The 16,072-nt window shown below is 37.3% G+C and overlaps 2 protein-coding genes across 3 annotated transcripts; both read right to left on the bottom strand.

Moving 5' to 3' along the window:
• Positions 1-670: 670 nt before the first annotated feature.
• On the bottom strand, positions 671-5,499 carry LOC107583078 (deleted in malignant brain tumors 1 protein-like). The gene is made up of 8 exons (XM_016269173.1): positions 5,481-5,499; positions 3,414-3,437; positions 3,068-3,295; positions 2,388-2,699; positions 1,974-2,261; positions 1,485-1,805; positions 1,267-1,404; positions 671-729 (listed from the first exon to the last, which is right to left on the bottom strand). Exons 1-8 carry the CDS (start codon positions 5,497-5,499, stop codon positions 671-673), a joined length of 1,389 nt encoding a protein of 462 aa, XP_016124659.1.
• Positions 5,500-5,747: 248 nt separating this feature from the next.
• LOC107582980 (scavenger receptor cysteine-rich type 1 protein M130) lies at positions 5,748-13,989 on the bottom strand. Of its 2 annotated transcripts, none has more exons than XM_016269025.1 (5): positions 13,917-13,989; positions 12,622-12,651; positions 11,394-11,693; positions 7,417-7,542; positions 5,748-7,294 (listed from the first exon to the last, which is right to left on the bottom strand). In XM_016269025.1, the coding sequence occupies exons 2-5, from the start codon at positions 12,647-12,649 to the stop codon at positions 7,035-7,037; spliced, it is 714 nt and encodes a 237-aa protein (XP_016124511.1). In that variant the 5' UTR covers positions 12,650-12,651; positions 13,917-13,989; the 3' UTR covers positions 5,748-7,034. The 2 variants fall into 2 exon arrangements, with proteins under 2 accessions (XP_016124511.1, XP_016124510.1); XM_016269024.1 differs by lacking the exon at positions 13,917-13,989 and adding an exon at positions 13,061-13,139.
• Between the last annotated feature and the right edge of the window lie 2,083 nt (positions 13,990-16,072).

Raw genomic sequence — 16,072 nt, 5'->3', positions numbered from 1 at the left:
ATTGATTCACAACACACACACATTAATTCTTAAGTTTGTGCCTACTACACTGAAAACAGCTCTGTTAATGTTTCTTATTTTAATGAAGAATGACACACACACACACACACACACACACATTCACGCACATGTTGGGTTTGCATGTTTTATAGGGACATTACACAGACGTAATGATTTTTATACTGTACAAACTGTATTTTCTATCCCCTTACCCTAAATCTACCCCTCACAGAAAATATTCTGTATCATTTTAAAGCTTGTTTTCTCATGGGGACCAAAATGTCCCCAAAAGGACAAGAATTTTGAATATTGCATATATATTTTTATACTGTACAAACTGTATTTTCTATCCCCTTACCCTAAATCTACCCCTCACAGAAAATATTCTGTATCATTTTAAAGCTTGTTTTCTCATGGGGACCAAAATGTCCCCAAAAGGACAAGAATTTTGAATATTGCCATTTTTGTGGGGACATTTTGTCCCAATAACGTAGGGTATACCTGCAGCACACACACACACACACACACACAAATTGGGGTGTGAATCAACATCTACAGTGGTTGCACCATTTCTCAGCCCACACTTGTAGTCCTTACTTGCAAGGCACATAACAACATTTAAAATGGCAACTTTATTAAAAGTTATTAAAAGATCATTTTAAATCATTGTTTACAGTCCCTCTGCAGTACCTCCATGGCCCTCTGGGGGTTTGGAGCACAGGTTGAAAACTGTCAACACGGAAATTAAAAGAACACTTGATTCTCCTACTGCTGACAGTATTACACAGCATACTGTTTCATTTGGTCATTCTCCAATATTTGACATATACTGTATATGCCAGAAAACTGTGTGCTATACACACAATACTATATCTCTTTATTATCTCAAAGCAATCCTCATTAATAAAAAGACAATGAGGCCAAACAAACAAAGATTTTTTTTGTTTATAAACTATTATATGTATAACTCAATCACTTTCAACTGGATTTCCTTCATTAACATTAAGGCTGCCATCTTTCTCTTCGAAGCCTTATTAATTGTAGTAGTTTACTCAGTATTCATCACAATAGCTTTCATAAATGTTATCCTCTTCATTTTTCTTGTCATGAGATGCACCTGCATATGTATTATCTGCACCTAGTAACATTGCATAGAGATGAAGGCCAAATTTATTAAAGGAAGTTGTTAATAAACAGTGTTGATGGAAGGGAAAATGTTAAAACTTAAAAGACATAATCTGATGTTTTCATGAAATGCAGAGTTACAATTTCTAAAGAAGAACTTCAAGAAAGTTTCCTTGTTCCTTTGCTTTTGTCTTCTCTTCAGCAGGAGGATGATTATGAGGACAGACAATAAGAGCAGCACAGCTGACACTGCAGCACCAATGACAGGAAGCAGGGAGGCTGAGAGAGACACACGTGTTTGAGTTTGAACTTTCATTACCAGCAGTCCAGCTTTGATTTAGACTCTTACACATCAGTACCTGTGATAGTGATGAGCAGCAGTTCAGAGGCAGATGAACGGAAGGAGCGTGAGGAGACACTGACTTCATAAACACAGCTGTAGTTTCCCTCGTGTGAATAATCTGCCTCAGGAAAGAAGAAGGAGGCAGAGTGACTGACAGCTGACTCAGTCCTGGTGATGTTTGATCCTCTGAACAGGTGAAAAGATCCTCCAGGATACTGAGATTGAGTTGAACAGATGATAGTGAAACTGTGGCCCCTGGTGATCACTGGCCCCTGAGGTCCCACGTCAAACCATCCATCAGGAGCACTGTGGTAAATACTGGGCTGCTGCAAGTTCACTAGAAAACAAGGAGAATACATTTATATGGTTACAGAGACTCGAACAATAAAACCAACTTCTTTAAATAAAAATGGCTTCAAGAACTGTATCTAGTCAGGATCAAAAATACAGAATTAATTAACTTTCATGCAATTAATGCATGTAATTTATGATTGAACACACTCACCCACAGTGATGATAACAGTGTTGCTCAAAGGTGACTTGACAGTGTTGTTTTGGTAGGAGTAACGACAGCTGTAGCTGCCCTGATGTGAGACGTCTACATTAACAAGGTTGAAAGTCACACTAGATTCATGTGTCTGGGAGGATATAGATGATCTGTTCATGAAGAGCTGGAATGTAGCATTAGCATTGCATCTTTGTTTAGGTATTGTGCAACTGAACTGGATATGTTCTCCAGGAGAAACAGCTGCATGTGTGGAGGTCAGGGAAAGAGTCGGCATCTGCAGCTCACCTGCAAAATAAATATGTAATTTATTTTTAAAATGTTGAAAAATTATGAAATTCATGAAATGTTAATGTAATTTCTGTTGCTCATTTCCCCCCAAAATAATGTGAAAATGCAAGAGATTTAACATACCTGAACAAACAACACCAGCATCTTCATAATGTTTACAGTCATGTTTTCCTAGTCCACTGTGTGAACATTGTGTGAGGGCTCCTTCACTTCCTGAGCATTCAACATCATCCTGCCAGATCGATCCACTGCCTTGACTAAAGGCGGCTCCATGAGGTGCACTGATGGCTGATCCACACTGTGACTGTCTGCACACCACAGCAGCATCATTCATGTCCCAGTTATCATCACACACGGTTCCCCACTGGCCATTATAACGGATCTCCACTCTCCCACAGCATGAATCAGACCCACTGACCAACCTTATGTCTGGTACTTGGCATTAAAAATGCAAGCAATAAGAATTAAAAATGTGTATTTGGGTCATGTGGCAAGTATCTGTGTTAAACATTAGTTTCCATTTGTTTTTTTATTATCTGGAGCCAAACACCATGGTTTGTGTTTTTTAATTGCTGATATTATTTTCACCACAAGCAAGGGGTACATTTTCAAAACTCTTAGCACTAATCTCTAGACATCATCAAAACAATCTGTTTGAAATTTGGTAAAAACTGTTGTGAAAATTAACAAAAAATAGTACCTAAGTAATTAAATGTAAAAAATAGAAATGTAGCCTAATGCTAAGAAAATATAGTCATGTGTTCCAATAGAAGGATGTGAGCACTGTGCGAGCAATGATTCACTTCCTGAACATCCCACATCATCCAACCAGATCTGACCACTACCCTGGCTAAAATGAGCACTGCCATGTGCACTAACAGCTGTTCCACATCCCAGCTGTCTGCACACCACAGCAGCATCATTCATGTCCCAGTCATCATCACACACTGTCCCCCATGTGCCATTATACAGCATCTCAACTCTTCCAGAGCAGTCATTTGTACCATTCACCAGTCTGATTCTATAATTACCTAAAACATTATGATATAACAAGTATTGTAATATTTAAGACTAGGCAAAACAGTCATTCATATCATGTAACTAGAATAAGAATTTTAAATGAATGACTATAAACAGTCTGTCACTTACCAGCTACAGCAGAAAGAGCATTGGCTGTTGAGATGAAAAAGAGTGACATTTAAAGACCTATTAAACCCCTTTTTACAATATGTAATAAGTCTTGGGTGTCCCCATAATGTGTCTGTGAAGTTTTAGCACAAAATACCCCACAGATCATTTATTATATCATTTTGAAAATGACTATTTTGAGTGGACGCAGAAACAGTGTTTTTCGTGCATGTCTCTTTAAATGCAAATGAACTGCTGCTTCCTGCCCTCTTTATAACAGGGCTGTGCATTATTCCTCAGATACTATGCTATAAAAACATCTGTTTGGTTTTGATTTTCATGTCTATCGTGCTGAAATCATGCGTTTTAAAGCTATATTAGTTTAAACTTGTGATATATATTTTCTGAGAGCACCCATAGGAAGCATGTGCACAGAAAGCGGCCGTCACATGGCATGCAAGTCTCTTTAATGTCTTATTGTGCTTAAACTGTCAAATACACACACGTTTATGTTAAAAACACACATGAGTTACAAAAACAGTCAGTTATGTGCAGCCAAAGACAGAACAGTTAGCATGCTGTGCTCGGATTTTCGCCATGGCATTAGAACTGGTACACCGTTGTAGCTTGCGAAAACATAATGGTGGCGCCATGTGTGGAAACTTGCAGATTAAGGGGCCGTTATATTATAATAAGATCCCCTTTCTAAGTCATGGGGGGAGCGAAATCTAAGTGGCTCGTTTTTTCACAAGCTTGCAGACAAAGACTTACCAAAAAAATTTACTGGGTTGTTCTTTTTCACGTTTTCTGGGTTAATAGATGTACCAGGGACCAAATTCTAGCACTTACAGATGGAAAAAGTCAGATTTTCATGATATGTCAAGTTAAAAAACATTACAGATTTACAACTACACATTATGACTGACATTTCTTAGATTAAAAAAATATAGAAAATATTAAATAAATTAGGGGAAAAATAATATACAGGTCAAAATAGAACATACTTTAGACCTACATACAGTGGGTACGGGAAGTATTCTGACCACCTCATGATTCTCATTTGCTCTGACATGCACTGTGAGCTGTGAGGAAACGTTTAACAGTCTTTAATGACGAAACACAGGCGATAATCCACAATAGGCGCTTGAGCCAACACACCTAGAGAACGAGTAGACCCGACAAACACAAACTGAACAGACTAGGACTTAAGTACACAGGGAAATGAGGATAATTAACTAAACACAGCTGGAAACAAATGATGAACTAATCAGGGAACCTAATGGAAACAGGAAGGACCAAATAAGGAAACACAGGACCAGAAACAGGGGCAAAACACTACACAGAACAGTCCAGAATCCTGACAGAGTGTCAGTGTTTGGGACTGACAACCACATTTACTTACAAGTGTGAGGTGAAATGTCCTGTTCACACAGCAGTTTACAACAAAGGCTCGAATATCTGTTTGAACGTGCAGCTAAGCAGGCATTATATTGGTGACTGTCACATGTAATCATATTGACTAAAGTAAATTTGAAAGATGGCGATGTCCAAAACTGCTTATCACAGTTAGACAAAAGTTCAATTGAGGTGCGATTTCATCCTTCAAGAGAGCTGGAAAAAAGTGGACACTTTGTTACTTTATGATACAGCTTGTACCTATAATTGTTGATCAGTTAGTTGGGCACACTGTAAGAAAAAAGTATGTAAAAAAACGGAAAAGATCTGTTCCCATCCCATTAAATCATTTTAGTCATCATTTAGATCATTTTCAGAGCAGTCAAGTTCAAATCAAGGCAACTCAAACATCTCTGAAGGATAATTAGACTGTGTCTAAGTTAAAGTTAACATAAAACATTACATAAAAGCCACTAGTTTCAGTTCAGTTTTAGAAAGAACAAATGGTGGAAAACTAAAACCTGAAACTAAACCTGAGAGATGACCCATACACATACTTATTCAATAGTGTAGTAAAGATATGGCACCACCACCAACTTAACACAGCTCATAAACATTAACAATATTAAAGGGTTAGTTCACCCAAAAATGAAAATTCTGTCATTAATTACTCAGCCTCATGTTGTTTCAAACCCGTAAGACCTTCGTTCATCTTCCCTTTAAGCGTGAAATATTATTGTAGTATTAATATTGTGACAAATATACAAATATTTCATCATTAAATGTTTTTATCATAGCAAATCTTTAAACATCATCTGTAATTAAAAAAGGAACAACAAAGATTGTAGGATGAACATTCATGCTGCCCTTGCCCATTAAACAGTCTGTATGAAGAAAGCACCTTTTATATGATTAAGGTCCAAAATGGCTTTGTGCTAAATATCAGTAAAATGTGGCTTTTTAAAAGAGCATCTGAACCTCACTGTTGTCATGTGGGGGGTCAGGAATTGTCTGTTTGACATCAAACCCCTGCTGGTATGCTGTATTTCTTCACTGACAGCAAATACGGTAAGCCAATGCTTCAAGTAAAATGTTAGAGTTTGTTTAATTTGCATCTATAAAAGAAAGAGAGACGGAATGACTTCATATGCAAAATATCAAACGATCTCTGCAAAGAAGTGAAACAAACATGTGATAGAAATGACAAAAGGGAATTAAGAAACCACATCAGATATGCAGTACTCTGAAATGGAGTTAAAGAGTAGCATTCTGTGGGATTTCCTAATCATTTTCCTGATTTAGGCCGATGCATTTTTAACACATTTGGAGAATAGCTCTGTTCTCACAATGTGTTAATACACTGATTAAGCTGCGAAGCAGATTTGAGGAAGTGCCCTTTTGGACACGGAGTGCAGAGACTGTGAACATTTTCACATTTCCTTATAGTCCAGATATATAAAAACTAGATTTACAGTGTATTCGCAGTTGTAATTTTATAATATGAGTTATATTCAGAGAAAACTTGTGCAGAGTACAAACATATATTAAACTGTTGTTTAAACATTTTAATTTAAATTAAATTATTTAGGTATCCAGTGGGCAGTCATAATCAAAGGCAGACATCACACAGTAACTCATTAGCGGGTGTCTAACAATAACAACAAAGAGAGAGGAAGACACAAAGCAGAGGGGTTGTGGGTAGTTGTGTCACACTGTAAACGGATACAGCTACTGCTTTCTCTCTTCGAGGTTCCTTATCGCTTGCTTCTTTATAGAACACACCTTGAAAAGCTGTCAAAAACACTTCATTACTACTAATAAATGTTCATACTTGTTGCTAAAGCTCTGTTAACAACTGCTAATTTGCTAGTGCCACCATTTTCAGCGAAGTAGACAAACTGATACTTTGCTACAGGAAAAGAGAATCCACACTCACATTACAGAGATTTCTAGAGAAATCATAAGCATCTTATTTAATATTAGCGCTTAATAATGACCAAAGAGTCTTTGTTCTCTTCATATACAAAGAATTATTCATACTTGGACACTGATTATTGGATATAAGGAATAATTCACTGCTGACTTAGTTTGTTCCTTGTCTGGAAATTCTGGCTCCGTTGTTGTGTGGCACTTTTGTGCGTTAATGGACTGTTTTCTGGTATTTAGTGCTGTTATCCATTCAGAAGGTCCTAGGTCCTTTATTTTGTGAAAAATTGACAATTAGTAATATTTTCCATCAAATAGCTTTCATAAATCTTCATAGTTATTGCCCAGTGTACTTCTGTGTTCTGTAAGATCGACATTGACATAGTCTTTTTCTGAATCGTCTGTTTCCACATTGATGTAGTCTGGTTCAGAGTCATCCTGATCTACATTAACATAATCCTGATCAGAGTCAGAGTTTACATCTTCATGATCACCATCATCCATATCTACAAGCTCATAGTCATCTTCAGCGTTCTCTTCATTCTGGTTATTATGGAGCACATCTTGCATATTAACTGCATCTTGGGATACAAAGTACATTGAAAAAAAAAAACCTGTTTTATTATTGTGGTAAGATGTTTAAGCATTGATATTTGCAGGCATCCAAAGTAAAGGTAAAGGACATTATTGAAATAATTCTCACCTTTTGAATGGGAGATTTGGATTTTCTTTTGTTTTTGTCTCTTCCTCACCAGGAAAATGATTAGCAGTGCAGACAATATGAGCAGTACAGCTGTTACCACAGCACCAATGATAATAACTGAAGAAGCTGAAGGAGAGATTTGAATGCATTAACAAGAGTACACCCTATCTTCAGAACGGCCGAATGATTCCATATTTTTCAGATAATTGTTTTAATTGATTAATCGGCTCGCTTATGAATCAAGGTGCGGTCACATTTATTGTTGCTATGCAAAATTTCACAGAATCTGTGCTATCAGGATTTTCGCATGAGGAAATAGTTCCCTATGTACAATATAGGTTTGCTCATAGAAACTAAGTCTGTGTCAAACCCAGTGCTTTTAAATTACACTGTAAAAAATGGTAATAATTGTAACAGTAAAATACTGTAAAATGCTACAGTAAAAACCTGTTCATCGGTTAATAGTAAGTTTCTGTACTATATACGATGAATAAATGTGATAACATTTAATGTATTTTTACAGTAAAATACTGTTAAAATTACAGTTTGGAAGTGAAAAAGAACAAGTCATTGTATAATTTACAGTGAAAAACCTTAAATTGACATTTCCAGAATTCCCTGCATGACACTTCACATTTGATGTTTCTTAGTTTTTTCTTATCAGTTGTGTACATTAGGGTTTTATTTTACATCTAACGTTGATAAATTAATGTTTGTTGCATTATTTTAGTATCATGTGTGTTTCGTGTTTGTGTGAATGACGAATGTGCACCTTCTGTATATTAGTATTGCCTTCTCAGCTTGTGTAAGAGCTGTTTGTGATTTATCATGTGACTTTCTCATAACCACCTGATTTTAGTGGTTATCAGTGTATTACAATGGTATAAAACAGATATTAGTACTTTAAAATGTTGTTTTTTATTTTATTATCATTATATTAGTTACATACAAAAGAGTTTTTTTTTTTTTTTACTGTGGATTTAAGTTGAGTCTGTAAAACCTAAAATGTTGCTACCATATTTTTTACTGTAAAGTTCTGGCAGCTAGTGATGGGAAGTCCGGTTCTTTTCCGCGAACCGGTTCTTTCTGACAGTTCGTTTCAATGAACCGGTTCAAAAAAACGGTTCATCGGTTCTTTTACGCCCAAACGTAATGACGTGTCATTCGCGATGACGTAATGATATCAAGTCTATCGTCCCGGGCCGGGATGAAAATACACATTCAAATATATAAAGTCAATAATCATAACTTCAGTCAGTTAAAACATCATAATCATGATCTGAAAAGTTTACAATTAAGTTTTGCAACTAAGCACCCAAATACAGTAAGAGGCAGTGATGTGCATACCAGGATTTAAGCCTTGAAGATATAAAGTAAATAAATTAGTTGTCATCAACGCAGAAACCATAATCCACTTACTATACATAATCCATTGCGATTTATTTGTTATTAAATAAACTTATGTGTCGCCAGATTGCCCTTCATTCAAGTCCTCGGTTTGCCTGCACTCATAACATTAGCACAGAATGAGTTGTCCAAAAGAACCAGTTCGGTTCAGGTTCAGACATGCTGTGTCAGTCATAGTAGGCAATCATGTACTGGTAGCTTCACGCTGAATCACGAATGCGCAGTATCATCAATTCATCGGTTCTCAAATCGGACATGTCCAAAAGAAACGGTTGCTTACTGTGCTTACTGGAGACGCGAACCGTTTCAAACGATTCAGTACGATTTGGTGAACTGGTTCAACCGGTTCACTAAGAAGAACTAGTTAAATCAAACGATTCGTTCTTGAACCGGACATCACTACTGGCAACACCTGCTGGTATTTTACTGTAAATGTCACAGATTTTTTCTTCTTAAGATTTTTGTCACAGATTACAGTGTATACCAGCACTCTTGAAAATGAACATTTTAATTTAGGGAAAAACTAAATCCTCATACCTGAACATATGACTCCAGCATCATTACTCTGAGGACAATTATTTTCATTCCTTTGAGGAGAGCACTGTGTGATGGATGACTCTTCTCCCTTACAGTTGACGTGATGATCCCCTACCCCAAAAAGAGCCCGGCCATCTGCAATAACAGCTCTTCCACATCCCAATTGTCTGCACACCACAGCAGCTTCATCAATGTCCCAGGAGTCACCACACACTGTCGCCCATGTGCCATTATAGTGGATCTCAACTCTTCCCGAGCAGTCATCTAGACCATTGACCAGACGGAACTCCTTTTGATCTCCTGTTAAACAGAGAAAATATTCAACTCACATATTCTCAAATAAAACAACCTGCTTTCTGTTTAAAGGGATAGTTAATCTAAATATGAACATTCTATTACACTGTAACATTTACACACCCTCATTTCAATGCAAACCTGTACAACTTTTTTTCTTCTGTGGAACAAAAAATCTTCTGCCTGTTCTTTTAATAATTTACAAGTGAAAGAACAGTTTGTTCCATTTGATAATAAATCAAATGATAATAAATAGTTGCTTCACAAAAGAGCTTTCAGAAGTTTGTTTGCCCATATAATCTTTACGCTATTAAGGTTAAATGTATTTGGCTTGCTGTCCACAGTGGAGGGGCTCAAGGAAGCAGCCTCAACTCGAGCGAAGATATACCCTCTGGTGGGTCTACTAATGCTTGGGAGATGAGTATGGGTAAAGTTGGGGAGGTGGAGGGATGCCAAAACAACTGATGCTGTAGCAAAGTATGCAGCTGCTTACATCCCCGGAAGTTATTTGAAATAGATGGGTTCTCTCCTCCCAAAATGACGTTTAGGAACTTCTCTTAAATGATTTACTCAGCAATCTGACTGACGCAGTTCTCAAGTTCTGACTCAGTAATCATAGCAATTAACAGCTTATTCGGTTTATAATGAATAAAATTTCAGTTTGATCCTCACACAAGGGTACTGCATGGTTTCAGAAGTCCTGGAATACATTTATGGACAGTTTATGTACTTGAAAGCTTAAAAAGTAAACTTTCTTTGTAATTGCATGGAAAGAAATGACCAGCACAGTCTTCAGCATTTCTCCTTTCTCTTTTTGTATTCCAAGGAAGAAAAAAAAAGTAATTCAGATTAGCTAAAATTGAGTTAACTATCCCTTTATCAATAATATAGAGATGTTTATCAAAGCTTTTGCAACATTGAGAGGATCACTCACCAGTAACCAGGTAATCATTCAAAACCATGACTGCCAAAGAGAAAACATAAGGGAGTTCTTTCATTAGAAAACAATTTATCACAAAGATTTTATGTATATAATTTAACAAGTGTTTTGCTGCCTTGCATTTTTTTTGATAACATAAATATGACACATTTGTTTCCAATAAAAACTGCTTTTTATGTAGGACAACAGTGCTACCAACACCCCTATATATATATATATATAGAGAGAGAGAGAGAGAGAGAGAGAGAGAGAGAGAGAGAGAGAGAGAGAGAGAGAGACATAATCCATTGCGATTTATTTGTTATTAAATAAACTTATGTGTCGCCAGATTGCCCTTCATTCAAGTCCTCGGTTTGCCTGCACTCATAACATTAGCACAGAATGAGTTGTCCAAAAGAACCAGTTCGGTTCAGGTTCAGACATGCTGTGTCAGTCATAGTAGGCAATCATGTACTGGTAGCTTCACGCTGAATCACGAATGCGCAGTATCATCAATTCATCGGTTCTCAAATCGGACATGTCCAAAAGAAACGGTTGCTTACTGTGCTTACTGGAGACGCGAACCGTTTCAAACGATTCAGTACGATTTGGTGAACTGGTTCAACCGGTTCACTAAGAAGAACTAGTTAAATCAAACGATTCGTTCTTGAACCGGACATCACTACTGGCAACACCTGCTGGTATTTTACTGTAAATGTCACAGATTTTTTCTTCTTAAGATTTTTGTCACAGATTACAGTGTATACCAGCACTCTTGAAAATGAACATTTTAATTTAGGGAAAAACTAAATCCTCATACCTGAACATATGACTCCAGCATCATTACTCTGAGGACAATTATTTTCATTCCTTTGAGGAGAGCACTGTGTGATGGATGACTCTTCTCCCTTACAGTTGACGTGATGATCCCCTACCCCAAAAAGAGCCCGGCCATCTGCAATAACAGCTCTTCCACATCCCAATTGTCTGCACACCACAGCAGCTTCATCAATGTCCCAGGAGTCACCACACACTGTCGCCCATGTGCCATTATAGTGGATCTCAACTCTTCCCGAGCAGTCATCTAGACCATTGACCAGACGGAACTCCTTTTGATCTCCTGTTAAACAGAGAAAATATTCAACTCACATATTCTCAAATAAAACAACCTGCTTTCTGTTTAAAGGGATAGTTAATCTAAATATGAACATTCTATTACACTGTAACATTTACACACCCTCATTTCAATGCAAACCTGTACAACTTTTTTTCTTCTGTGGAACAAAAAATCTTCTGCCTGTTCTTTTAATAATTTACAAGTGAAAGAACAGTTTGTTCCATTTGATAATAAATCAAATGATAATAAATAGTTGCTTCACAAAAGAGCTTTCAGAAGTTTGTTTGCCCATATAATCTTTACGCTATTAAGGTTAAATGTATTTGGCTTGCTGTCCACAGTGGAGGGGCTCAAGGAAGCAGCCTCAACTCGAGCGAAGATATACCCTCTGGTGGGTCTACTAATGCTTGGGAGATGAGTATGGGTAAAGTTGGGGAGGTGGAGGGATGCCAAAACAACTGATGCTGTAGCAAAGTATGCAGCTGCTTACATCCCCGGAAGTTATTTGAAATAGATGGGTTCTCTCCTCCCAAAATGACGTTTAGGAACTTCTCTTAAATGATTTACTCAGCAATCTGACTGACGCAGTTCTCAAGTTCTGACTCAGTAATCATAGCAATTAACAGCTTATTCGGTTTATAATGAATAAAATTTCAGTTTGATCCTCACACAAGGGTACTGCATGGTTTCAGAAGTCCTGGAATACATTTATGGACAGTTTATGTACTTGAAAGCTTAAAAAGTAAACTTTCTTTGTAATTGCATGGAAAGAAATGACCAGCACAGTCTTCAGCATTTCTCCTTTCTCTTTTTGTATTCCAAGGAAGAAAAAAAAAGTAATTCAGATTAGCTAAAATTGAGTTAACTATCCCTTTATCAATAATATAGAGATGTTTATCAAAGCTTTTGCAACATTGAGAGGATCACTCACCAGTAACCAGGTAATCATTCAAAACCATGACTGCCAAAGAGAAAACATAAGGGAGTTCTTTCATTAGAAAACAATTTATCACAAAGATTTTATGTATATAATTTAACAAGTGTTTTGCTGCCTTGCATTTTTTTTGATAACATAAATATGACACATTTGTTTCCAATAAAAACTGCTTTTTATGTAGGACAACAGTGCTACCAACACCCCTATATATATATATATATAGAGAGAGAGAGAGAGAGAGAGAGAGAGAGAGAGAGAGAGAGAGAGAGAGAGAGAGAGAGCGAGAGAGAGAGAGCGAGAGAGAGAGAGTTCACGTATTTGTAAAAAGCCCAAATAGGAACCTTCTAATTTACATTAATGAATATTTATTCATTTAATGAATATCATTTAATATAATACTAAATTAAATGGTATCAATTTAAAAACTGTTTACCAAGTGTAAAATCAAGCAGTAGTCTCAGCATTTCTGTTCTTTCATTGATCGATGTGTGTGATGTCTATCTCTGTAGCTCTTCACATGTTCTCTGAGTCAGTCAGACACAAGTTGGGTGCGAACAGAACTACAACAGTTCCGCATTTCACTGATCCCTCCCCTATCTCACAAAACACTTCAGCTTCTCAGTGAGTTAACTAGGAGAAATGGCTCAATATTTATGTTCATGTAGAAACTAACCAACACTGAGATCTGTAAAATACCCGCTACCCTCTAAACTAAATATTCTCTGTGCTAAATATTTAGCACTTGTTTTTCAGCATTCTGCCAGCTGATGTGCACTGTAACATGCTAGTCAGTTTGCACTAGACTTTACAAATAAATAATTTATCAGCTTATTTTGTTCTTTATAAAGCAAACAAGTTGCTTTTTCAAACGATGCTTGAAATCTCTTTGAGGGCTAGTGCTGTAAATGTGCTGCTACACTTGGACATCCTCACATTGTTCACACATTTTTTAGGTTTCTGAAACTTGTGGTTATTAAATGTGTGTATTCAAAGACAGACCACACTGGCCAATACAGACTATTAGTACAGCCTACTTCCACCCTTTATGCTTAGCAGAGCTGTATTGTCAGTCCAAGTAAGTCTACTTTTCTAAGTTAGTGCCTCAGATCTGAAACCATTAAGCTACACCCCCTTACACGGTGCAAACTTTATAGAAGAACTGTCAGAAACCTGGTGAGCTGTCATAAAAAAAAACTTAAAAAAAAAAAAACTTAAAAAAAAAAAACTGATATGACCGACAGAGAGAGGGAAGACAGGGCAGATGCTACTGGCCACTACCTCACACACACCTTGAAGTCTCACTTTAACCCAGAGGTGTCAAACTCAGTTCCTGGAGGGCTACAGCCCTGCAGAATTTAGTTCCAACACACATGGCTACTGCAGTTTTCAAAAAAAGCCTGAACTTGATTAGCTGGATCAGGTGCATTAAGTTAGGGTTGAATCTAAACTCTGCAGGGCTGTTTCCCTCCAGGAACTGAGTTTGACACCCCTGCTTTAACCTAACCTCATCTAAAGGGCGTTTCACACTGAGCGCGATGCGAAAAAGTGAGGCGAATCGCCGACGAACGGTGCTTTCACACCGAACGCGAAACGATTGATCACCTTCTGCTAATTCACGCCTGCACGCTAGGTGGCGCCGACCAGCAATGCATTTTTCCTCAGATATGTATCTAGTCTATGGATTTAACATCGTCCGCTGCTCAATATACAGCAAATTTACCAAATTGTTGTATATAATATTTCCTATTACAATCATATATTAAATGCATGTGTAAATATTAGCAATGTAGGATTTTCTTTCTTCAAACAAGCTGCTGGGAATACAAGCTTTTCCACAGAATCGTGGAAAGGCCCACCACAACTACAAACAGTCGCTACTATCTCACAATATTACAGTAATCCTATCGCATTTAGGGCAAATAACATCACAAAACCCATGGTGACCCTGCTGACAAAAACAACAGAAACCATCACAGAAATTCAAATGATTTCCACTACAAATACCTTTACAAACATTACAAACCATCAACTTTTAACCATTAAAGGGGTCATATGATGTTGCTAAAAAAGAACATTATTTTGTGTATTTGGTGTAATGAAATGTGTTTATGCGGTTTAAGGTTCAAAACACATTATTTTCCACATACTGTACATTATTGTTTCTCCTCTATGCCCCGCCTTTCTGAAACGCATCGATTTTTACAAAGCTCATCGGTCTGAAAAAGCGAGGTGTGCTGTGATTGGCCAGCTATCCAGTGCGTTGTGATTGGCCGAATACCTCAAGCGTGTGATGGAAATGTTACACCCCTTAACATACTGTGATGCCTTGTCCCGTCTGGAGCCATGAGACAAAAACATTAAAACCCATTATAAATGAGGCATTTGTTGCATCCAGTGGGGACATAATTACGGATTATAATGACATATACTGTCTTTTTACGCGTTGTGTTGCATCGCGCCGCGTAAACATAAAACCATGTCTGCATTTGTGATCGGAGAAATGACAAACAACAAGTGCTACTCTACACTGCTCAAAAACTCGCGTTTGAATCGTCAGTGGCAAATTCTTTAAATATAAAAAACGAACTTACAGTCTGTGAGTCAGAACAGCCGGCATTGTAGTCTACTCTACCAGCATCAGGAAACAGTCCTCCAAAAAATGTGCTATACACATCTGAATATTTGGGTTGAAGTGTTCTGGAACAGTGTTGTAAATACAACTTAACCACTGATTTCTAGTCGTGTCCTCTTTTGGAAAGCCAAACAAAGTAGTTTTGCTTTCACAACGAAACACACAGCGGCCTAGAGTGAGCAAAGGCGGGTGGGCTAGAGAACAGCGCGGCCGGCAATTTCGACGAAAGAGCGTCCGGAAGGACCCCGGGCTGGACTCCGCTTCGTCCACGGTGAAAGCCGATCCGGTAATCCACAGAGCGAAGTTGATGTATTTCCTCAGCGACCAGCACGGATCAGCTCCAGGCATTAGTCTTTGCAACTTTACAGATCTTCTTTTTGCACCAAGAGCTTGTAACACTCCAAAGAGAAAGGACAAATTTAAATCGCATCATATGACCCCTTTAATAAATAAATAAATATGCCCCGACACCAACAGCGTATAAAGGAGAATTATTTAAATACTTAACTAGTTTACTACAAATGAAATAAGTTCATTAACAATGGTATAACAATTAAATAATTCATTAAATATTTTTAGATTTAATTTAGTACCTACATTTTTTAAGTTTTATCTTTAACTGTAAAAGCTGTTAAATATATTCAGTCAACACAAACTTGTTACAGTTGTAGTTTTGCTACTCTGAATTTAGTCTGAATCACTTAATGCACAGCTCTATTTTGACAAACCAGGAAGGAATCATGCATATGGTCAACTGACAGAGCATTAGTGACTGCTTTGAAATATATTGGATACAATATTTTTCATACTTTT

This window comes from Sinocyclocheilus grahami, unplaced genomic scaffold (genome assembly GCF_001515645.1).
Source record: "Sinocyclocheilus grahami isolate Dianchi unplaced genomic scaffold, SAMN03320097.WGS_v1.1 scaffold49.1, whole genome shotgun sequence".
NCBI lineage: Eukaryota > Metazoa > Chordata > Actinopteri > Cypriniformes > Cyprinidae > Sinocyclocheilus > Sinocyclocheilus grahami.
Note: the sequence above shows the minus strand (reverse complement) of the source record. Positions and strands in the feature narration are given on the sequence as shown.